This window comes from Salmo salar, chromosome ssa09 (genome assembly GCF_905237065.1).
Source record: "Salmo salar chromosome ssa09, Ssal_v3.1, whole genome shotgun sequence".
NCBI lineage: Eukaryota > Metazoa > Chordata > Actinopteri > Salmoniformes > Salmonidae > Salmo > Salmo salar.
The window spans coordinates 54,088,268-54,115,848 of record NC_059450.1 but is presented as its reverse complement, the minus strand read 5'-3'; the positions used below and the strand labels follow the sequence as shown (position 1 = coordinate 54,115,848).

At 49.6% G+C, this 27,581-nt stretch overlaps 1 protein-coding gene across 7 annotated transcripts in view; it reads right to left on the bottom strand.

The window, feature by feature from the left end:
* The window catches only part of fgfr3 (fibroblast growth factor receptor 3), a 279,237-nt gene that overhangs the window by 22,029 nt on the left and 229,627 nt on the right, over nucleotides 1-27,581 (bottom strand). For all 7 annotated transcript variants that reach the window (XM_045723814.1, XM_045723818.1, XM_045723813.1 and 4 more), the window contains 5 exons: nucleotides 25,344-25,465; nucleotides 23,766-23,876; nucleotides 22,902-23,092; nucleotides 22,631-22,753; nucleotides 21,215-21,285 (listed from right to left, as the gene is read on the bottom strand). In XM_045723814.1, coding sequence (XP_045579770.1) covers nucleotides 21,215-21,285; nucleotides 22,631-22,753; nucleotides 22,902-23,092; nucleotides 23,766-23,876; nucleotides 25,344-25,465 — 618 coding nt within the window. The remainder of the gene's footprint in view (nucleotides 1-21,214; nucleotides 21,286-22,630; nucleotides 22,754-22,901; nucleotides 23,093-23,765; nucleotides 23,877-25,343; nucleotides 25,466-27,581) is intronic.

Sequence of the window (27,581 nt, the reverse complement as noted above, 5' to 3'; positions counted from 1 at the left end):
CTCCACATTGACTCTGTACCGGTACCCCCTGTATATAGCCTCCACATTGACTCTGTACCGGTACCCCCTGTATATAGCCTCCACATTGACTCTGTACCGGTACCCCCTGTATATAGCCTCCACATTGACTCTGTACCGGTACCCCCTGTATATAGCCTCCACATTGACTCTGTACCGATACCCCCTGTATATAGTCTCCACTTTGACTCTGTACCGGTACCCCCTGTATATAGCCTCCACATTGACTCTGTACTGGTACCCCTTGTATATAGCCTCCACATTGACTCTGTACCGGTACCCCCCTGTATATAGCCTCCACATTGACTCGGTACCGGAACCCCCTGTATATAGCCTCCACACTGACTCTGTACCGGTACACCCTGTATATAGCCTCCAAATTGACTCTGTACCGAAACCCCCTGTATATAGCCTCCACATTGACTCTGTACCGGTACCCCCTGTATATAGCCTCCACACTGACTCTGTACCGGTACCCCCTGTATATAGCCTCCACATTGACTCTGTACCGGTACCCCCTGTATATAGCATCCACACTGACTCTGTACCGGTACCCCCTGTATATAGCCTCCACACTGACTCTGTACCGGTACCCCCTGTATATAGCCTCCACATTGACTCTGTACCGGTACCCCCTGTATATAGTCTCCACACTGACTCTGTACCGGTACCCCCTGTATATAGCCTCCAAATTGACTCTGTACCGGTACCCCCAGTATATAGCCTCCACATTGACTCTGTACCGGTACCCCCTGTATATAGCCTCCACATTGACTCTGTACCGGTACCCCCTGTATATAGCCTCCACATTGACTCTGTACCGGTACCCCCTGTATATAGCCTCCACACTGACTCTGTACCGGTACCCCCTGTATATAGCCTCCACATTGACTCTGTACCGGTACCCCCTGTATATAGCCTCCACATTGACTCTGTACCGGTACCCCCTGTATATAGCCTCCACATTGACTCTGTACCGGTACCCCCTGTATATAGCCTCCACACTGACTCTGTACCGGTACCCCCTGTATATAGCCTCCACATTGACTCTGTACCGATACCCCCCTGTATATAGTCTCCACTTTGACTCTGTACCGGTACCCCCTGTATATAGCCTCCACATTGACTCTGTACTGGTACCCCTTGTATATAGCCTCCACATTGACTCTGTACCGGTACCCCCTGTATATAGCCTCCACATTGACTCGGTACCGGAACCCCCTGTATATAGCCTCCACACTGACTCTGTACCGGTACCCCCTGTATATAGCCTCCAAATTGACTCTGTACCGAAACCCCCTGTATATAGCCTCCACATTGACTCTGTACCGGTACCCCCTGTATATAGCCTCCACATTGACTCTGTACCGGTACCCCCTGTATATAGCCTCCACACTGACTCTGTACCGGTACCCCCTGTATATAGCCTCCACACTGACTCTGTACCGGTACCCCCTGTATATAGCCTCCAAATTGACTCTGTACCGGAACCCCCAGTATATAGCCTCCACATTGACTCTGTACCGGTACCCCCTGTATATAGCCTCCACATTGACTCTGTACCGGTACCCCCTGTATATAGCCTCCACATTGACTCTGTACCGGTACCCCCTGTATATAGCCTCCACATTGACTCTGTACCGGGTACCCCCTGTATATAGCCTCCACACTGACTCTGTACCGGTACCCCCTGTATATAGCCTCCACATTGACTCTGTACCGGTACCCCCTGTATATAGCCTCCACATTGACTCTGTACCGGTACCCCCTGTATATAGCCTCCACATTGACTCTGTACCGGTACCCCCAGTATATAGTCTCCACATTGACTCTGTACCGGTACCCCCTGTATATAGCCTCCACATTGACTCTGTACCGATACCCCCTGTATATAGTCTCCACTTTGACTCTGTACCGGTACACCCCTGTATATAGCCTCCACATTGACTCTGTACTGGTACCCCTTGTATATAGCCTCCACATTGACTCTGTACCGGTACCCCCTGTATATAGCCTCCACATTGACTCGGTACCGGAACCCCCTGTATATAGCCTCCACACTGACTCTGTACCCGTACCCCCTGTATATAGCCTCCAAATTGACTCTGTACCGAAACCCCCTGTATATAGCCTCCACATTGACTCTGTACCGGTACCCCCTGTATATAGCCTCCACACTGACTCTGTACCGGTACCCCCTGTATATAGCCTCCACACTGACTCTGTACCGGTACCCCCTGTATATAGCCTCCACATTGACTCTGTACCGGTACCCCCTGTATATAGTCTCCACACTGACTCTGTACCGGTACCCCCTGTATATAGCCTCCAAATTGACTCTGTACCGAAACCCCCTGTATATAGCCTCCACATTGACTCTGTACCGGTACCCCCTGTATATAGCCTCCACACTGACTCTGTACCGGTACCCCCTGTATATAGCCTCCACACTGACTCTGTACCGGTACCCCCTGTATATAGCCTCCACATTGACTCTGTACCGGTACCCCCCTGTATATAGCCTCCACATTGACTCTGTACCGGTACCCCCTGTATATAGCCTCCACATTGACTCTGTACCGGTACCCCCTGTATATAGCCTCCACATTGACTCTGTACCGGTACCCCCTGTATATAGCCTCCACACTGACTCTGTACCGGTACCCCCTGTATATAGCCTCCACATTGACTCTGTACCGGTACCCCCTGTATATAGCCTCCACATTGACTCTGTACCGGTACCCCCCTGTATATAGCCTCCACATTGACTCTGTACCGGTACCCCCCAGTATATAGCCTCCACATTGACTCTGTACCGGTACCCCCTGTATATAGCCTCCACATTGACTCTGTACCGATACCCCCTGTATATAGTCTCCACTTTGACTCTGTACCGGTACCCCCTGTATATAGCCTCCACATTGACTCTGTACTGGTACCCCTTGTATATAGCCTCCACATTGACTCGGTACCGGTACCCCCTGTATATAGCCTCCACATTGACTCGGTACCGGAACCCCCCTGTATATAGCCTCCACACTGACTCTGTACCGGTACCCCCTGTATATAGCCTCCAAATTGACTCTGTACCGAAACCCCCTGTACATAGCCTCCACATTGACTCTGTACCGGTACCCCCTGTATATAGCCTCCACATTGACTCTGTACCGGTACCCCATGTATATAGCCTCCACATTGACTCTGTACCGGAACCCCCTGTATATAGCCTCCACACTGACTCTGTACCGGTACCCCCTGTATATAGCCTCCACATTGACTCTGTACCGGTACCCCCAGTATATAGCCTCCACATTGACTCTGTACCGGTACCCCCTGTATATAGCCTCCACATTGACTCTGTACCGGTACCCCCCTGTATATAGCCTCCACATTGACTCTGTACCGATACCCCCTGTATATAGCCTCCACTTTGACTCTGTACCGGTACCCCCTGTATATAGCCTCCACATTGACTCTGTACCGGTACCCCTTGTATATAGCCTCTACATTGACTCTGTACCGGTACCCCCTGTATATAGCCTCCACATTGACTCTGTACCGGAACCCCCTGTATATAGCCTCCACACTGACTCTGTACCGGTACCCCCTGTATATAGCCTCCAAATTGACTCTGTACCGAAACCCCCTGTATATAGCCTCCACATTGACTCTGTACCGGTACCCCCTGTATATAGCCTCCACACTGACTCTGTACCGGTACCCCCTGTATATAGCCTCCACACTGACTCTGCACCGGTACCCCCTGTATATAGCCTCCACATTGACTCTGTACCGGTACCCCCCTGTATATAGCCTCCACATTGACTCTGTACCGGTACCCCCTGTATATAGCCTCCACATTGACTCTGTACCGGTACCCCCTGTATATAGCCTCCACATTGACTCTGTACCGGTACCCCCTGTATATAGCCTCCACATTGACTCTGTACCGGTACCCCCCTGTATATAGCCTCCACACTGACTCTGTACCGGTACCCCCTGTATATAGCCTCCACATTGACTCTGTACCGGTACCCCCTGTATATAGTCTCCACACTGACTCTGTACCGGTACCCCCTGTATATAGCCTCCACATTGACTCTGTACCGGTACCCCCAGTATATAGTCTCCACATTGACTCTGTACCGGTACCCCCTGTATATAGCCTCCACATTGACTCTGTACCGATACCCCCTGTATATAGTCTCCACTTTGACTCTGTACCGGTACCCCCTGTATATAGCCTCCACATTGACTCTGTACTGGTACCCCTTGTATATAGCCTCCACATTGACTCTGTACCGGTACCCCCTGTATATAGCCTCCACATTGACTCGGTACCGGAACCCCCTGTATATAGCCTCCACATTGACTCTGTACCGGTACCTCCCTGTATATAGCCTCCACACTGACTCTGTACCGGTACCCCCTGTATATAGCCTCCACATTGACTCTGTACCGATACCCCCTGTATATAGTCTCCACTTTGACTCTGTACCGGTACCCCCTGTATATAGCCTCCACATTGACTCTGTACTGGTACCCCTTGTATATAGCCTCCACATTGACTCTGTACCGGTACCCCCTGTATATAGCCTCCACATTGACTCGGTACCGGAACCCCCTGTATATAGCCTCCACACTGACTCTGTACCGGTACCCCCTGTATATAGCCTCCAAATTGACTCTGTACCGAAACCCCCTGTATATAGCCTCCACATTGACTCTGTACCGGTACCCCCTGTATATAGCCTCCACACTGACTCTGTACCGGTACCCCCTGTATATAGCCTCCACACTGACTCTGTACCGGTACCCCCTGTATATAGCCTCCACATTGACTCTGTACCGGTACCCCCTGTATATAGTCTCCACATTGACTCTGTACCGGTACCCCCTGTATATAGCCTCCACATTGACTCTGTACCGGTACCCCCCTGTATATAGCCTCCACATTGACTCTGTACCGGTACCCCCTGTATATAGCCTCCACATTGACTCTGTACCGGTACCCCCTGTATATAGCCTCCACACTGACTCTGTACCGGTACCCCCTGTATATAGCCTCCACATTGACTCTGTACCGGTACCCCTGTATATAGCCTCCACATTGACTCTGTACCGGTACCCCCTGTATATAGCCTCCACATTGACTCTGTACCGGTACCCCCTGTATATAGTCTCCACACTGACTCTGTACCGGTACCCCCTGTATATAGCCTCCAAATTGACTCTGTACCGAAACCCCCTGTATATAGCCTCCACACTGACTCTGTACCGGTACCCCCCTGTATATAGCCTCCACACTGACTCTGTACCGGTACCCCCTGTATATAGCCTCCACATTGACTCTGTACCGGTACCCCCTGTATATAGCCTCCACACTGACTCTGTACCGGTACCCCCTGTATATAGCCTCCACACTGACTCTGTACCGGTACCCCCTGTATATAGCCTCCACATTGACTCTGTACCGGTACCCCCCTGTATATAGTCTCCACACTGACTCTGTACCGGTACCCCCTGTATATAGCCTCCAAATTGACTCTGTACCGAAACCCCCTGTATATAGCCTCCACATTGACTCTGTACCGGTACCCCCTGTATATAGCCTCCACACTGACTCTGTACCGGTACGCCCCTGTATATAGCCTCCACATTGACTCTGTACCGGTACCCCCTGTATATAGCCTCCACATTGACTCTGTACCGGTACCCCCTGTATATAGTCTCCACATTGACTCTGTACCGGTACCCCCTGTATATAGCCTCCACATTGACTCTGTACCGATACCCGCTGTATATAGCCTCCACATTGACTCTGTACCGAAACCCCCTGTATATAGCCTCCACATTGACTCTGTACCGGTACCCCCTGTATATAGCCTCCACACTGACTCTGTACCGGTACCCCCTGTATATAGCCTCCACATTGACTCGGTACCGGAACCCCCTGTATATAGCCTCCACACTGACTCTGTACCGGTAACCCCTGTATATAGCCTCCAAATTGACTCTGTACCGAAACCCCCTGTACATAGCCTCCACATTGACTCTGTACCGGTACCCCCTGTATATAGCCTCCACATTGACTCTGTACCGGTACCCCATGTATATAGCCTCCACATTGACTCGGTACCGGAACCCCCTGTATATAGCCTCCACACTGACTCTGTACCGGTACCCCCTGTATATAGCCTCCACATTGACTCTGTACCGGTACCCCCAGTATATAGCCTCCACATTGACTCTGTACCGGTACCCCCTGTATATAGCCTCCACATTGACTCTGTACCGGTACCCCCTGTATATAGCCTCCACATTGACTCTGTACCGATACCCCCTGTATATAGTCTCCACTTTGACTCTGTACCGGTACCCCCTGTATATAGCCTCCACATTGACTCTGTACTGGTACCCCTTGTATATAGCCTCTACATTGACTCTGTACCGGTACCCCCTGTATATAGCCTCCACATTGACTCGGTACCGGAACCCCCTGTATATAGCCTCCACACTGACTCTGTACCGGTACCCCCCTGTATATAGCCTCCAAATTGACTCTGTACCGAAACCCCCTGTATATAGCCTCCACATTGACTCTGTACCGGTACCCCCTGTATATAGCCTCCACACTGACTCTGTACCGGTACCCCCTGTATATAGCCTCCACACTGACTCTGCACCGGTACCCCCTGTATATAGCCTCCACATTGACTCTGTACCGGTACCCCCTGTATATAGTCTCCACATTGACTCTGTACCGGTACCCCCTGTATATAGCCTCCACATTGACTCTGTACCGGTACCCCCTGTATATAGCCTCCACATTGACTCTGTACCGGTACCCCCTGTATATAGCCTCCACATTGACTCTGTACCGGTACCCCCTGTATATAGCCTCCACACTGACTCTGTACCGGTACCCCCTGTATATAGCCTCCACATTGACTCTGTACCGGTACCCCCTGTATATAGTCTCCACATTGACTCTGTACCGGTACCCCCTGTATATAGCCTCCACATTGACTCTGTACCGGTACCCCCAGTATATAGTCTCCACATTGACTCTGTACCGGTACCCCCCTGTATATAGCCTCCACATTGACTCTGTACCGATACCCCCTGTATATAGTCTCCACTTTGACTCTGTACCGGTACCCCCTGTATATAGCCTCCACATTGACTCTGTACTGGTACCCCTTGTATATAGCCTCCACATTGACTCTGTACCGGTACCCCTGTATATAGCCTCCACATTGACTCGGTACCGGAACCCCCTGTATATAGTCTCCACACTGACTCTGTACCGGTACCCCCTGTATATAGCCTCCAAATTGACTCTGTACCGAAACCCCCTGTATATAGCCTCCACATTGACTCTGTACCGGTACCCCCTGTATATAGCCTCCACACTGACTCTGTACCGGTACCCCCTGTATATAGCCTCCACATTGACTCTGTACCGGTACCCCCTGTATATAGCCTCCACACTGACTCTGTACCGGTACCCCCCTGTATATAGCCTCCACACTGACTCTGTACCGGTACCCCTGTATATAGCCTCCACATTGACTCTGTACCGGTACCCCCTGTATATAGTCTCCACACTGACTCTGTACCGGTACCCCCTGTATATAGCCTCCAAATTGACTCTGTACCGAAACCCCCTGTATATAGCCTCCACATTGACTCTGTACCGGTACCCCCAGTATATAGCCTCCACATTGACTCTGTACCGGTACGCCCTGTATATAGCCTCCACATTGACTCTGTACCGGTACCCCCTGTATATAGCCTCCACATTGACTCTGTACCGGTACCCCCTGTATATAGCCTCCACATTGACTCTGTACCGGTACCCCCTGTATATAGCCTCCACACTGACTCTGTACCGGTACCCCCTGTATATAGCCTCCACATTGACTCTGTACCGAACCCCCTGTATATAGCCTCCACATTGACTCTGTACCGGTACCTCCCTGTATATAGCCTCCACATTGACTCTGTACCGGTACCCCCTGTATATAGCCTCCACATTGACTCTGTACCGATACCCCCTGTATATAGCCTCCACTTTGACTCTGTACCGGTACCCCCTGTATATAGCCTCCACATTGACTCTGTACTGGTACCCCTTGTATATAGCCTCCACATTGACTCTGTACCGGTACCCCCTGTATATAGCCTCCACATTGACTCGGTACCGGAACCCCCTGTATATAGCCTCCACACTGACTCTGTACCGGTACCCCCCTGTATATAGCCTCCAAATTGACTCTGTACCGAAACCCCCTGTATATAGCCTCCACATTGACTCTGTACCGGTACCCCCCTGTATATAGCCTCCACACTGACTCTGTACCGGTACCCCCTGTATATAGCCTCCACACTGACTCTGTACCGGTACCCCCTGTATATAGCCTCCACATTGACTCTGTACCAGTACCCCCTGTATATAGTCTCCACATTGACTCTGTACCGGTACCCCCTGTATATAGCCTCCACATTGACTCTGTACCGGTACCCCCTGTATATAGCCTCCACATTGACTCTGTACCGGTACCCCCTGTATATAGCCTCCACATTGACTCTGTACCGGTACCCGCTGTATATAGCCTCCACATTGACTCTGTACCGAAACCCCCTGTATATAGCCTCCACATTGACTCTGTACCGGTACCTCCCTGTATATAGCCTCCACACTGACTCTGTACCGGTACCCCCTGTATATAGCCTCCACATTGACTCTGTACCGATACCCCCTGTATATAGTCTCCACTTTGACTCTGTACCGGTACCCCCTGTATATAGCCTCCACATTGACTCTGTACTGGTACCCCTTGTATATAGCCTCCACATTGACTCTGTACCGGTACCCCCTGTATATAGCCTCCACATTGACTCGGTACCGGAACCCCCTGTATATAGCCTCCACACTGACTCTGTACCGGTACCCCCTGTATATAGCCTCCAAATTGACTCTGTACCGAAACCCCCTGTATATAGCCTCCACATTGACTCTGTACCGGTACCCCCTGTATATAGCCTCCACACTGACTCTGTACCGGTACCCCCTGTATATAGCCTCCACACTGACTCTGTACCGGTACCCCCTGTATATAGCCTCCACATTGACTCTGTACCAGTACCCCCTGTATATAGTCTCCACATTGACTCTGTACCGGTACCCCCTGTATATAGCCTCCACATTGACTCTGTACCGGTACCCCCTGTATATAGCCTCCACATTGACTCTGTACCGAAACCCCCTGTATATAGCCTCCACATTGACTCTGTACCGGTACCCCCTGTATATAGCCTCCACACTGACTCTGTACCGGTACCCCCTGTATATAGCCTCCACATTGACTCTGTACCGGTACCCCCTGTATATAGCCTCCACATTGACTCTGTACCGGTACCCCCTGTATATAGCCTCCACATTGACTCTGTACCGGTACCCCCTGTATATAGCCTCCACATTGACTCTGTACCGGTACCCCCTGTATATAGCCTCCACATTGACTCTGTACCGGTACCCCCTGTATATAGCCTCCACACTGACTCTGTACCGGTACCCCCTGTATATAGCCTCCACATTGACTCTGTACCGGTACCCCCTGTATATAGTCTCCACATTGACTCTGTACCGGTACCCCCTGTATATAGCCTCCACATTGACTCTGTACCGGTACCCCCAGTATATAGTCTCCACATTGACTCTGTACCGGTACCCCCTGTATATAGCCTCCACATTGACTCTGTACCGATACCCCCTGTATATAGTCTCCACTTTGACTCTGTACCGGTACCCCCCTGTATATAGCCTCCACATTGACTCTGTACTGGTACCCCTTGTATATAGCCTCCACATTGACTCTGTACCGGTACCCCCTGTATATAGCCTCCACATTGACTCGGTACCGGAACCCCCTGTATATAGCCTCCACACTGACTCTGTACCGGTAACCCCTGTATATAGCCTCCAAATTGACTCTGTACCGAAACCCCCTGTATATAGCCTCCACATTGACTCTGTACCGGTACCCCCCTGTATATAGCCTCCACATTGACTCTGTACCGGTACCCCCTATATATAGCCTCCACATTGACTCGGTACCGGAACCCCCTGTATATAGCCTCCACACTGACTCTGTACCGGTACCCCCTGTATATAGCCTCCACATTGACTCTGTACCGGTACCCCCAGTATATAGCCTCCACAATGACTCTGTACCGGTACCCCCTGTATATAGCGTCCACATTGACTCTGTACCGGTACCCCCTGTATATAGCCTCCACATTGACTCTGTACCGGTACCCCCTGTATATAATCTCCACATTGACTCTGTACCGGTACCCCCTGTATATAGCCTCCACATTGACTCTGTACCGGTACCCCCTGTATATAGCCTCCACATTGACTCTGTACCGAAACCCCCTGTATATAGCCTCCACATTGACTCTGTACCGGTACCTCCCTGTATATAGCCTCCACACTGACTCTGTACCGGTACCCCCTGTATATAGCCTCCACATTGACTCTGTACCGATACCCCCCTGTATATAGTCTCCACTTTGACTCTGTACCGGTACCCCCTGTATATAGCCTCCCCATTGACTCTGTACTGGTACCCCTTGTATATAGCCTCCACATTGACTCTGTACCGGTACCCCCCTGTATATAGCCTCCACATTGACTCGGTACCGGAACCCCCTGTATATAGCCTCCACACTGACTCTGTACCGGTACCCCCTGTATATAGCCTCCAAATTGACTCTGTACCGAAACCCCCTGTATATAGCCTCCACATTGACTCTGTACCGCTACCCCCTGTATATAGCCTCCACACTGACTCTTTACCGGTACCCCCTGTATATAGCCTCCACACTGACTCTGCACCGGTACCCCCCTGTATATAGCCTCCACATTGACTCTGTACCGGTACCCCCTGTATATAGCATCCACACTGACTCTGTACCGGTACCCCCTGTATATAGCCTCCACATTGACTCTGTACCGGTACCCCCTGTATATAGTCTCCACACTGACTCTGTACCGGTACCCCCTGTATATAGCCTCCAAATTGACTCTGTACCGAAACCCCCTGTATATAGCCTCCACATTGACTCTGTACCGGTACCCCCTGTATATAGCCTCCACACTGACTCTGTACCGGTACCCCCTGTATATAGCCTCCACATTGACTCTGTACCGGTACCCAATGTATATAGCCTCCACATTGACTCTGTACCGGTACCCCCTGTATATAGCCTCCACATTGACTCTGTACCGGTACCCGCTGTATATAGCCTCCACATTGACTCTGTACCGAAACCCCCTGTATATAGCCTCCACATTGACTCTGTACCGGTACCTCCCTGTATATAGCCTCCACACTGACTCTGTACCGGTACCCCCTGTATATAGCCTCCACATTGACTCTGTACCGATACCCCCTGTATATAGTCTCCACTTTGACTCTGTACCGGTACCCCCTGTATATAGCCTCCACATTGACTCTGTACTGGTACCCCTTGTATATAGCCTCCACATTGACTCTGTACCGGTACCCCCTGTATATAGCCTCCACATTGACTCGGTACCGGAACCCCCTGTATATAGCCTCCACACTGACTCTGTACCGGTACCCCCCTGTATATAGCCTCCAAATTGACTCTGTACCGAAACCCCCTGTATATAGCCTCCACATTGACTCTGTACCGGTACCCCCTGTATATAGCCTCCACACTGACTCTGTACCGGTACCCCCTGTATATAGCCTCCACACTGACTCTGTACCGGTACCCCCTGTATATAGCCTCCACATTGACTCTGTACCAGTACCCCCTGTATATAGTCTCCACATTGACTCTGTACCGGTACCCCCCTGTATATAGCCTCCACATTGACTCTGTACCGGTACCCCCCTGTATATAGCCTCCACATTGACTCTGTACCGAAACCCCCCTGTATATAGCCTCCACATTGACTCTGTACCGGTACCCCCTGTATATAGCCTCCACACTGACTCTGTACCGGTACCCCCTGTATATAGCCTCCACATTGACTCTGTACCGGTACCCCCTGTATATAGCCTCCACATTGACTCTGTACCGGTACCCCCTGTATATAGCCTCCACATTGACTCTGTACCGGTACCCCCTGTATATAGCCTCCACATTGACTCTGTACCGGTACCCCCTGTATATAGCCTCCACATTGACTCTGTACCGGTACCCCCTGTATATAGCCTCCACACTGACTCTGTACCGGTACCCCCTGTATATAGCCTCCACATTGACTCTGTACCGGTACCCCCTGTATATAGTCTCCACATTGACTCTGTACCGGTACCCCCTGTATATAGCCTCCACATTGACTCTGTACCGGTACCCCCAGTATATAGTCTCCACATTGACTCTGTACCGGTACCCCCTGTATATAGCCTCCACATTGACTCTGTACCGATACCCCCTGTATATAGTCTCCACTTTGACTCTGTACCGGTACCCCCTGTATATAGCCTCCACATTGACTCTGTACTGGTACCCCTTGTATATAGCCTCCACATTGACTCTGTACCGGTACCCCCTGTATATAGCCTCCACATTGACTCGGTACCGGAACCCCCTGTATATAGCCTCCACACTGACTCTGTACCGGTAACCCCTGTATATAGCCTCCAAATTGACTCTGTACCGAAACCCCCTGTATATAGCCTCCACATTGACTCTGTACCGGTACCCCCTGTATATAGCCTCCACATTGACTCTGTACCGGTACCCCCTATATATAGCCTCCACATTGACTCGGTACCGGAACCCCCTGTATATAGCCTCCACACTGACTCTGTACCGGTACCCCCTGTATATAGCCTCCACATTGACTCTGTACCGGTACCCCCAGTATATAGCCTCCACATTGACTCTGTACCGGTACCCCCTGTATATAGCGTCCACATTGACTCTGTACCGGTACCCCCTGTATATAGCCTCCACATTGACTCTGTACCGTACCCCCTGTATATAATCTCCACATTGACTCTGTACCGGTACCCCCTGTATATAGCCTCCACATTGACTCTGTACCGGTACCCCCTGTATATAGCCTCCACATTGACTCTGTACCGAAACCCCCTGTATATAGCCTCCACATTGACTCTGTACCGGTACCTCCCTGTATATAGCCTCCACACTGACTCTGTACCGGTACCCCCTGTATATAGCCTCCACATTGACTCTGTACCGATACCCCCTGTATATAGTCTCCACTTTGACTCTGTACCGGTACCCCCTGTATATAGCCTCCACATTGACTCTGTACTGGTACCCCTTGTATATAGCCTCCACATTGACTCTGTACCGGTACCCCCTGTATATAGCCTCCACATTGACTCGGTACCGGAACCCCCTGTATATAGCCTCCACACTGACTCTGTACCGGTACCCCCTGTATATAGCCTCCAAATTGACTCTGTACCGAAACCCCCTGTATATAGCCTCCACATTGACTCTGTACCGCTACCCCCTGTATATAGCCTCCACACTGACTCTTTACCGGTACCCCCTGTATATAGCCTCCACACTGACTCTGCACCGGTACCCCCTGTATATAGCCTCCACATTGACTCTGTACCGGTACCCCCTGTATATAGCATCCACACTGACTCTGTACCGGTACCCCCTGTATATAGCCTCCACATTGACTCTGTACCGGTACCCCCTGTATATAGTCTCCACACTGACTCTGTACCGGTACCCCCTGTATATAGCCTCCAAATTGACTCTGTACCGAAACCCCCCTGTATATAGCCTCCACATTGACTCTGTACCGGTACCCCCTGTATATAGCCTCCACACTGACTCTGTACCGGTACCCCCTGTATATAGCCTCCACACTGACTCTGTACCGGTACCCCCCTGTATATAGCCTCCACATTGACTCTGTACCGGTACCCCCTGTATATAGCCTCCACATTGACTCTGTACCGGTACCCCCTGTATATAGCCTCCACATTGACTCTGTACCGGTACCCCCTGTATATAGCCTCCACATTGACTCTGTACCGGTACCCCCTGTATATAGCCTCCACACTGACTCTGTACCGGTACCCCCCTGTATATAGCCTCCACATTGACTCTGTACCGGTACCCCCTGTATATAGTCTCCACATTGACTCTGTACCGGTACCCCCTGTATATAGCCTCCACATTGACTCTGTACCGGTACCCCCAGTATATAGTCTCCACATTGACTCTGTACCGGTACCCCCTGTATATAGCCTCCACATTGACTCTGTACCGATACCCCCTGTATATAGTCTCCACTTTGACTCTGTACCGGTACCCCCTGTATATAGCCTCCACATTGACTCTGTACTGGTACCCCTTGTATATAGCCTCCACATTGACTCTGTACCGGTACCCCCTGTATATAGCCTCCACATTGACTCGGTACCGGAACCCCCTGTATATAGCCTCCACACTGACTCTGTACCGGTACCCCCTGTATATAGCCTCCAAATTGACTCTGTACCGAAACCCCCTGTATATAGCCTCCACATTGACTCTGTACCGGTACCCCCCTGTATATAGCCTCCACACTGACTCTGTACCGGTACCCCCTGTATATAGCCTCCACACTGACTCTGCACCGGTACCCCCTGTATATAGCCTCCACATTGACTCTGTACCGGTACCCCCTGTATATAGCATCCACACTGACTCTGTACCGGTACCCCCCTGTATATAGCCTCCACACTGACTCTGTACCGTGCACCCCCCTGTATATAGCCTCCACATTGACTCTGTACCGGTACCCCCTGTATATAGTCTCCACACTGACTCTGTACCGGTACCCCCTGTATATAGCCTCCAAATTGACTCTGTACCGGAACCCCTGTATATAGCCTCCACACTGACTCTGTACCGGTACCCCCTGTATATAGCCTCCACACTGACTCTGTACCGGTACCCCCTGTATATAGCCTCCACACTGACTCTGTACCGGTACCCCCTGTATATAGTCTCCACATTGACTCTGTACCGGTACCCCCTGTATATAGCCTCCACATTGACTCTGTACCGGTACCCCCTGTATATAGCCTCCACATTGACTCTGTACCGGTACCCCCTGTATATAGCCTCCACACTGACTCTGTACCGGTACCCCCTGTATATAGCCTCCACACTGACTCTGTACCGGTACCCCCTGTATATAGCCTCCACATTGACTCTGTACCGGTACCCCCTGTATATAGTCTCCACATTGACTCTGTACCGGTACCCCCCTGTATATAGCCTCCACATTGACTCTGTACCGGTACCCCCAGTATATAGTCTCCACATTGACTCTGTACCGGTACCCCCTGTATATAGCCTCCACATTGACTCTGTACCGATACCCCCCTGTATATAGTCTCCACTTTGACTCTGTACCGGTACCCCCTGTATATAGCCTCCACATTGACTCTGTACTGGTACCCCTTGTATATAGCCTCCACATTGACTCTGTACCGGTACCCCCTGTATATAGCCTCCACATTGACTCGGTACCGGAACCCCCTGTATATAGCCTCCACACTGACTCTGTACCGGTAACCCCTGTATATAGCCTCCAAATTGACTCTGTACCGAAACCCCCTGTATATAGCCTCCACATTGACTCTGTACCGGTACCCCCCTGTATATAGCCTCCACATTGACTCTGTACCGGTACCCCCTATATATAGCCTCCACATTGACTCGGTACCGGAACCCCCTGTATATAGCCTCCACACTGACTCTGTACCGGTACCCCCTGTATATAGCCTCCACATTGACTCTGTACCGGTACCCCCAGTATATAGCCTCCACATTGACTCTGTACCGGTACCCCCTGTATATAGCCTCCACATTGACTCTGTACCGGTACCCCCTGTATATAGCCTCCACATTGACTCTGTACCGGTACCCCCTGTATATAATCTCCACATTGACTCTGTACCGGTACCCCCTGTATATAGCCTCCACATTGACTCTGTACCGGTACCCCCTGTATATAGCCTCCACATTGACTCTGTACCGAAACCCCCTGTATATAGCCTCCACATTGACTCTGTACCGGTACCTCCCTGTATATAGCCTCCACACTGACTCTGTACCGGTACCCCCTGTATATAGCCTCCACATTGACTCTGTACCGATACCCCCTGTATATAGTCTCCACTTTGACTCTGTACCGGTACCCCCCTGTATATAGCCTCCACATTGACTCTGTACTGGTACCCCTTGTATATAGCCTCCACATTGACTCTGTACCGGTACCCCCTGTATATAGCCTCCACATTGACTCGGTACCGGAACCCCCTGTATATAGCCTCCACACTGACTCTGTACCGGTACCCCCTGTATATAGCCTCCAAATTGACTCTGTACCGAAACCCCCTGTATATAGCCTCCACATTGACTCTGTACCAGTACCCCCTGTATATAGCCTCCACACTGACTCTGTACCGGTACCCCCTGTATATAGCCTCCACACTGACTCTGCACCGGTACCCCCTGTATATAGCCTCCACATTGACTCTGTACCGGTACCCCCTGTATATAGTCTCCACATTGACTCTGTACCGGTACCCCCTGTATATAGCCTCCACATTGACTCTGTACCGGTACCCCCTGTATATAGCCTCCACAGTGACTCTGTACCGGTACCCCCTGTATATAGCCTCCACATTGACTCTGTACCGGTACCCCCTGTATATAGTCTCCACATTGACTCTGTACCGGTACCCCCTGTATATAGCCTCCACATTGACTCTGTACCGGTACCCCCAGTATATAGTCTCCACATTGACTCTGTACCGGTACCCCCTGTATATAGCCTCCACATTGACTCTGTACCGATACCCCCTGTATATAGTCTCCACTTTGACTCTGTACCGGTACCCCCTGTATATAGCCTCCACATTGACTCTGTACTGGTACCCCTTGTATATAGCCTCCACATTGACTCTGTACCGGTACCCCCTGTATATAGCCTCCACACTGACTCTGTACCGGTACCCCTGTATATAGCCTCCACATTGACTCTGTACCGGTACCCCCTGTATATAGTCTCCACACTGACTCTGTACCGGTACCCCCTGTATATAGCCTCCAAATTGACTCTGTACCGAAACCCCCTGTATATAGCCTCCACATTGACTCTGTACCGGTACCCCCTGTATATAGCCTCCACACTGACTCTGTACCGGTACCCCCTGTATATAGCCTCCACACTGACTCTGTACCGGTACCCCCTGTATATAGCCTCCACATTGACTCTGTACCGGTACCCCCTGTATATAGCCTCCACATTGACTCTGTACCGGTACCCCCTGTATATAGCCTCCACATTGACTCTGTACCGGTACCCCCTGTATATAGCCTCCACACTGACTCTGTACCGGTACCCCCTGTATATAGCCTCCACATTGACTCTGTACCGGTACCCCCTGTATATAGTCTCCACATTGACTCTGTACCGGTACCCCCTGTATATAGCCTCCACATTGACTCTGTACCGGTACCCCCAGTATATAGTCTCCACATTGACTCTGTACCGGTACCCCCTGTATATAGCCTCCACATTGACTCTGTACCGATACCCCCTGTATATAGTCTCCACTTTGACTCTGTACCGGTACCCCCTGTATATAGCCTCCACATTGACTCTGTACTGGTACCCCTTGTATATAGCCTCCACATTGACTCTGTACCGGTACCCCCTGTATATAGCCTCCACATTGACTCGGTACCGGAACCCCCTGTATATAGCCTCCACACTGACTCTGTACCGGTACCCCCTGTATATAGCCTCCAAATTGACTCTGTACCGAAACCCCCTGTATATAGCCTCCACATTGACTCTGTACCGGTACCCCCTGTATATAGCCTCCACATTGACTCTGTACCGGTACCCCCTGTATATAGCCTCCACATTGACTCGGTACCGTAACCCCCTGTATATAGCCTCCACACTGACTTTGTACCGGTACCCCCTGTATATAGCCTCCACATTGACTCTGTACCGGTACCCCCAGTATATAGCCTCCACATTGACTCTGTACCGGTACCCCCTGTATATAGCCTCCACATTGACTCTGTACCGGTACCCCTGTATATAGCCTCCACATTGACTCTGTACCGGTACCCCTGTATATAATCTCCACATTGACTCTGTACCGGTACCCCCTGTATATAGCCTCCACATTGACTCTGTACCGGTACCCCCTGAATATAGCCTCCACATTGACTCTGTACCGAAACCCCCTGTATATAGCCTCCACATTGACTCTGTACCGGTACCTCCCTGTATATAGCCTCCACACTGACTCTGTACCGGTACCCCCTGTATATAGCCTCCACATTGACTCTGTACCGATACCCCCTGTATATAGTCTCCACTTTGACTCTGTACCGGTACCCCCTGTATATAGCCTCCACATTGACTCTGTACTGGTACCCCTTGTATATAGCCTCCACATTGACTCTGTACCGGTACCCCCTGTATATAGCCTCCACATTGACTCGGTACCGGAACCCCCTGTATATAGCCTCCACACTGACTCTATACCGGTACCCCCCTGTATATAGCCTCCAAATTGACTCTGTACCGAAACCCCCTGTATATAGCCTCCACATTGACTCTGTACCGGTACCCCCTGTATATAGCCTCCACACTGACTCTGTACCGGTACCCCCTGTATATAGCCTCCACACTGACTCTGCACCGGTACCCCCTGTATATAGCCTCCACATTGACTCTGTACCGGTACCCCCTGTATATAGTCTCCACATTGACTCTGTACCGGTACCCCCCTGTATATAGCCTCCACATTGACTCTGTACCGGTACCCCCTGTATATAGCCTCCACATTGACTCTGTACCGGTACCCCCTGTATATAGCCTCCACATTGACTCTGTACCGGTACCCCCTGTATATAGCCTCCACATTGACTCTGTACCGGTACCCCCTGTATATAGCCTCCACATTGACTCTGTACCGGTACCCCCTGTATATAGCCTCCACACTGACTCTGTACCGGTACCCCCTGTATATAGCCTCCACATTGACTCTGTACCGGTACCCCCTGTATATAGTCTCCACATTGACTCTGTACCGGTACCCCCTGTATATAGCCTCCACATTGACTCTGTACCGGTACCCCCAGTATATAGTCTCCACATTGACTCTGTACCGGTACCCCCTTTATATAGCCTCCACATTGACTCTGTACCGATACCCCCTGTATATAGTCTCCACTTTGACTCTGTACCGGTACCCCCTGTATATAGCCTCCACATTGACTCTGTACTGGTACCCCTTGTATATAGCCTCCACATTGACTCTGTACCGGTACCCCCTGTATATAGTCTCCACATTGACTCTGTACTGGTACCCCTTGTATATAGCCTCCACATTGACTCTGTACCGGTACCCCCTGTATATAGCCTCCACATTGACTCGGTACCGGAACCCCCTGTATATAGCCTCCACACTGACTCTGTACCGGTACCCCCTGTATATAGCCTCCAAATTGACTCTGTACCGAAACCCCCTGTATATAGCCTCCACATTGACTCTGTACCGGTACCCCCTGTATATAGCCTCCACACTGACTCTGTACCGGTACCCCCTGTATATAGCCTCCACACTGACTCTGTACCGGTACCCCCTGTATATAGCCTCCACATTGACTCTGTACCGGTACCCCCTGTATATAGTCTCCACACTGACTCTGTACCGGTACCCCCTGTATATAGCCTCCACATTGACTCTGTACCGGTACCCCCTGTATATAGCCTCCACATTGACTCTGTACCGGTACCCCCTGTATATAGCCTCCACATTGACTGATACAGGACTGATACAACAGGACTGATAGAGGACTGATACAACAGGACTGATACAGGACTGATACAACAGGACTGATACAGGACTGATACAACAGGACTGATACAGGACTGATACAGGACTGATACAGGACTGAAACAGAACTGATACAACAGGACTGATACAGAAGGACTGATACAACAGGACTGATACAACAGGACTGATACAACAAGACTGAGACAGGACTGATACAGGACTGATACAACAGGACTGATACAGGACTGATACAGGACTGATACAGGACTGATACAACAGGACTGATACAACAGGACTGATACAACAGGACTGATACAGGACTGATACAGGACTGATACAGGACTGATACAACAGGACTGATACAGGACTGATACAGGACTGATACAAAAGGACTGATACAGGACTGATACAGGACTGATACAACAGGACTGATACAACAGGACTGATACAACAGGACTGATACAGGACTGATACAGGACTGAGACAGGACTGATACAGCAGGACTGATACAGGACTGATACAGGACTGATACAGGACTGATACAGCAGGACTGATACAGGACTGATACAGGACTGATACAGGACTGAGACAACAGGACTGATACAGGACTGATACAACAGGACTCATACAGGACTGATACAACAGGACTGATACAGGACTGATCCAGGACTGATACAGGACTGATACAGGACTGATAAAACAGGACTGATAAAACAGGACTGATACAGGACTGAGACAGGACTGATACATGACTGATACAGCAGGACTGATACAACAGGACTGATACAACAGGACTGATACAGGACTGAGACAGGACTGATACAACAGGACTGATACAGGACTGATACAGGACTGATACAGGACTGATACAGGACGGATACAACAGGACTGATACAGGACTGAGACAACAGGACTGATACAGGACTGATACAGGACTGATACAGGACTGAGACAACAGGACTGATACAACAGGACTGATACAGGACTGATACAGGACTGATACAGGACTGATACAACAGGACTGATACAACAGGACTGATACAGGACTGATACAACAGGACTGATACAGGACTGATACAGGACTGATACAGGACTGATACAACAGGACTGATACAGGACTGATACAGGACTGAGACAACAGGACTGGTACCCTCTGTATATAGATATATAAATCTATATTCACACGTGGTTTTGCTGGTAATTCAGGTGATATTACAAGACATTCCTCCTGTCCTGCATATCTCTCTACATGGGCAGACCAGAGGCATGCTGAGTGGCTGGCTGTGTCAACTTACACATCGCTCTGGTGCGTGTAGACGCGGTCGAACAGAGCCTCTGGAGCCATCCATTTCACGGGTAGACGACCCTGCAACAACACACACACAACAAAACAGCTGTATCAGCACACCGGATCAAAATACCAGGCACCCAGAAAACACATAACAGATATACCCCCCATCACTATCTAACCCATAACAGATATACCCCCCATCACTATCTAACCCATAACAGATATACCCCCCATCACTATCTAACCCATAACAGATATACCCCCAATCACTATCTAACCCATAACAGATATACCCCCATCACTATCTAACCCATAACAGATATACCCCCCATCACTATCTAACCCATAACAGATATACCCCCATCACTATCTAACCCATAACAGATATACCCCCCATCACTATCTAACCCATAACAGATATACCCCCCATCACTATCTAACCCATAACAGATATACCCCCATCACTATCTAACCCATAACAGATATACCCCCCATCACTATCTAACCCATAACAGATATACCCCCCATCACTATCTAACCCATAACAGATATACCCCCATCACTATCTAACCCATAACAGATATACCCCCATCACTATCTAACCCATAACAGATATACCCCCATCACTATCTAACCCATAACAGATATACCCCCCCATCACTATCTAACCCATAACAGATATACCCCCCATCACTATCTAACCCATAACAGATATACCCCCCATCACTATCTAACCCATAACAGATATACCCCCATCACTATCTAACCCATAACAGATATACCCCCATCACTATCTAACCCATAACAGATATACCCCCATCACTATCTAACCCATAACAGATATACCCCATCACTATCTAACCCATAACAGATATACCCCCATCACTATCTAACCCATAACAGATATACCCCCATCACTATCTAACCCATAACAGATATACCCCCATCACTATCTAACCCATAACAGATATACCCCCCATCACTATCTAACCCATAACAGATATACCCCCATCACTATCTAACCCATAACAGATATACCCCCATCACTATCTAACCCATAACAGATATACCCCCATCACTATCTAACCCATAACAGATATACCCCCATCACTATCTAACCCATAACAGATATACCCCCCATCACTATCTAACCCATAACAGATATACCCCCAATCACTATCTAACCCATAACAGATATACCCCCCATCACTATCTAACCCATAACAGATATACCCCCCATCACTATCTAACCCATAACAGATATACCCCCCATCACTATCTAACTCATAACAGATATACCCCCCATCACTATCTAACCCATAACAGATATACCCCCCATCACTATCTAACCCATAACAGATATACCCCCCAATCACTGTCTGCTGGGGGGGTGTGGGGCCTATGGTATATTATTACTCACGTTGGTAGTCTTCTTGTAGTAGTCTATGTTGTGCACATCTCTGGCCAGACCGAAGTCTGCGATCTTCATCACGTTCTCCTCGGTTACCAGGACGTTCCTGGCTGCCAGATCTCTATGGATACACTGAGGAAGAAGAATGAATAAGTCCGGCTAAATACACTGGACTGTATTATACCATATTGTAGCATATAGACCATATATAATCCTAACTAAGGCTGCAAAATTCCAGTAGCTTTCCAAAAAATGGTTTTCCGCCCAGTATGCCACCCACCTTCTGCGAGGCCAGGTACTCCATGCCACGCGCCACCTGGTAGGCGCAGGACACCAGGTCTTTAAAGGTGAGCTGCTCGTCAGGGATCTTACAGGTATCGAAGGAGTAGTCCGTCCCCGGGGGCCGACGGGCTCTCAGGTACTCCCTCAGGTTCCCTTTGGAAGCATACTCCACCAACACGTACAGGGGACCTGGGGAATATATATATATACTGTATTTATACTTTATACCTAAACCCTGTTCAGTGGTGTAAAGTACTTAAGTAAAAATACTTTAAAGTACTACTTCAGTAGTTTTTATTGGGTATCTGTACTTTACTATTTATATTTTTGACAACTTATACTTTTACTTCACTACATTCTTAAAGAAAATAATGTACGTTTAGCTCCATAAATTTTCACTGACACCCAAAAGTACTCGTTACAGTTTGAATGCTTAGCAGGACAGGAAAATAGTCAAATTCACACACTTATCAAGAGAACATCCCTGGTCATCCCTACTGCCTCTGATCTGGAGGACTCACTAAACAGAGAACATCCCTGGTCATCCCTACTGCCTCTGATCTGGAGGACTCACTAAACAGAGAACATCACTAACCTCTAACCTTGTTAACTCTCTGTGTACAAGCTCCCAGCAGGTTATGTTGTAACTTACCATCCTGTGTACATGCTCCCAGCAGGTTATGTTGTAACTTACCATCCTGTGTACAAGCTCCCAGCAGGTTATGTTGTAACTTACCATCCTGTGTACAAGCTCCCAGCAGGTTATGTTGTAACTTACCATCCTGTGTACAAGCTCCCAGCAGGTTATGTTGTAACTTACCATCCTGTGTACAAGCTCCCAGCAGGTTATGTTGTAACTTACCATCCTGTGTACAAGCTCCCAGCAGGTTGAGGATGTTTTTGTGTTTTCCAATCATCTTCATCATCTCCATCTCTGAGACCAGGTCTGACAGGTCCTTATCTGTGGCGTCGTCTAGTGGAGAAAGAGAGGGGACAGACAGACAGCGGGAGAGAGAGGGGGACAGACAGACAGCGGGAGAGAGAGAGGGGACAGACAGACAGCGGGAGAGAGAGGGGGACAGACAGACAGCGGGAGAGAGAGGGGGACAGACAGACAGCGGGAGAGAGAGAGGGGACAGACAGACAGTGGGAGAGAGAGGGGACAGACAGACAGACAGACAGCGGGAGAGAGAGAGAGGACAGACAGACAGCGGGAGAGAGAGGGGGACAGACAGACAGCGGGAGAGAGAGGGGGACAGACAGACAGCGGGAGAGAGAGGGGGACAGACAGACAGCGGGAGAGAGAGAGGAGCAGACAGACAGCGGGAGAGAGAGAGGGACAGACAGACAGCGGGAGAGAGAGGGGGACAGACAGACAGCGGGAGAGAGAGGGGACAGACAGACAGCGGGAGAGAGAGGGGGACAGACAGACAGCGGGAGAGAGAGGGGGACAGACAGATAGCGGGAGAGAGAGAGGGGACAGACAGACAGTGGGAGAGAGAGGGGACAGACAGACAGCGGGAGAGAGAGAGGGGACAGACAGACAGCGGGAGAGAGAGAGGGACAGACAGACAGTGTGAGAGAGAGGGGACAGACAGACAGCGGGAGAGAGAGGGGACAGACAGACAGCGGGAGAGAGAGGGGGACAGACAGAGAGCGGGAGAGAGAGGGGGACAGACAGACAGCGGGAGAGAGAGGGGGACAGAAAACAGCGGGAGAGAGAGGGGACAGACAGACAGCGGGAGAGAGAGGGGGACAGACAGACAGCGGGAGAGGGGACAGACAGACAGCGGGAGAGAGGGGGACAGACAGACAGCGGGAGAGAGAGGGGACAGACAGACAGTGGGAGAGAGAGAGGGGACAGACAGACAGTGGGAGAGAGAGAGAGGGGACAGACAGACAGCGGGAGAGAGAGGGGGACAGATAGACATCGGGAGAGAGAGAGGGGACAGACAGACAGACAGCGGGAGAGAGAGGGGGACAGACAGACAGCGGGAGAGAGAGGGGGGACAGACAGACAGCGGGAGAGAGAGGGGGGACAGACAGACAGCGGGAGAGAGAGGGGGACAGACAGACGGATGGAGAGAGAAGAAGACATTTAAATTCCAGATCACGTTATAATTCCCTGAAGAGTAGATAGACAGACAGGTTAGAGCTGGTAATTGATATTGATGACTGCCTTGTTGGGGTTAGAGCTGGTAATTGATATTGATGACTGCCTTGTTGGGGTTAGAGCTAGTATTATATTGTACTGCCTTTTGTAATTATTTACTGCCTTGTTGGGTTAGCTTATTTTTGCCTTGTTGGGGTTAACTTTTGATACTGTTGTTGGGTTAGAGCTGGTAATGTGACTGCCTTGTTGGGGTTTACTAGTATATATTTGCCTTGTTGGGGGTTAGAGCTGGTAAGACATGTTAAAAGTTGAAACTGAAACAACAACCTTTGAGCATCTTCACAGCGACGTCGAGGGGTGTGTTGGGTTTCTCCTTGTCGATCCCGATAGCCTCCGCCATTACCACCTGACCGAAGCAGCCTTCTCCCAGAGGTTTACCCAACGTTAGCCTGAAACACAACCACAACGTTAGCCTGAAACACAACCACAACGTTAGCCTGAAACAAACCCACAACGTTAGCCTGAAACACAACCACAACGTTAGCCTGAAACACAACCACAACGTTAGCCTGAAACACAACCACAACGTTAGCCTGAAACACAACCACAACCCACCCACAACGCTAGATTGAAACACAACAAAAACACAACCACAACCAGTTAGACTGAAACACAACCACAACACAACCACAACACAACCACAACCAGTTAGACTGAAACACAACCACAACACAACCACAACACAACCACAACACAACCACAACCAGTTAGACTGAAACACAACCACAACACAACCACAACCAGTTAGTCTGAAACACAACCACAACACAACCACAACACAACCACAACTAGTTAGTCTGAAACACAACCTCAACACAACCACAACACAACCACAACACAAACACAACCAGTTAGACTGAAACACAACCACAACACAACCACAACACAACCACAACACAACCACAACCAGTTAGACTGAAACACAACCACAACACAACCACAACCAGTTAGACTGAAACACAACCACAACACAACCACAACACAACCACAACCAGTTAGACTGAAACCCAACCACAACACAACCACAACCAGTTAGACTGAAACACAACCACAACACAACCACAACCAGTTAGACTGAAACACAACCACAACACAACCACAACACAACCACAACTAGTTAGTCTGAAACACAACCACAACACAACCACAACACAACCACAACCATTTAGACTGAAACACAACCACAACACAACAACAACACAACCACAACCAGTTAGACTGAAACACAACCACAACACACCACAACACAACCACAACCAGTTAGACTGAAACACAACCACAACACAACCACAACACAACCACAACACGACCACAACCAGTTAGCCTGAAACACAACCACAACACAACCACAACACAACCACAACCAGTTAGACTGAAACACAACCACAACCAGTTAGTCTGAAACACATCCACAACACAACCACAACACAACCACAACCAGTTAGACTGAAACACAACCACAACACAACCACAACACAACCACAACCAGTTAGACTGAAACACAACCACAACACAACCACAACACAACCACAACCAGATAGAATGAAACACAACCACAACACAACCACAACACAACCACAACACAACCACAACCAGATAGACTGAAACACAACCACAACACAACCACAACACAACCACAACCAGGAGACTGAAACACAACCACAACACAACCACAACACAACCACAACACAACACAACCACAACCAGATAGACTGAAACAATGACGCACAAGTTAACTCAGGGGGAGGCAACTGGATTTTTCCGCGGGATGAATTTTGTCTGAACGGATGGTCAGCGGGCCAGAACATAATTGTAATAATTTGTACACTGCAAAATGGCCACAAGTAAGCAGGGAAAATAGATTGTATTTGAAAATAACATGATAATTTCACACCTTCATTACATTGAGACACGATCACATATGTCTCTCCTTTTATTTGTGGGAATACTTGAGAACATTTTTCCTAAATTAATTTTAATTTTTTGCTAAATTCCTGGTGATTGTTTGAGGCCCCCAAAAGTTTTTCGTAAAAAATGATTGTACAATCTGTTGCCGATCACTGAGTTTAAAAGGATAAACAACTACCAGGTCAATGTTTTAATCTGAACTGGGACAATCTTATCCGAAGATCACATTTTCTCTTATCTGGGAGGTCCCAGAAAGCGATCTAATGATGTCCAAAATATTATCTGAATGTTTCAATCCTCAAAGTAATGATCACCAAACCTCCTGCAGCATCTAAACAGCATGTCTTAAGTTACCCAGCTCTGTTAATTCCTAACAGACACAACTGCTATACTGAGTATGACACAGTTAGCAAGGCTTGGCAAAATACCATAGCTAAGGTATCTCTCTGTCTCACCTGGCCTAAGGTAAAGGGTATCTCTCTGTCCCACCTGGCCTAAGGTAAAGGGTATCTCTCTGTCCCACCTGGCCTAAGGTAAAGGGTATCTCTCTGTCCCACCTGGCCTAAGGTAAAGGGTATCTCTCTGTCCCACCTGGCC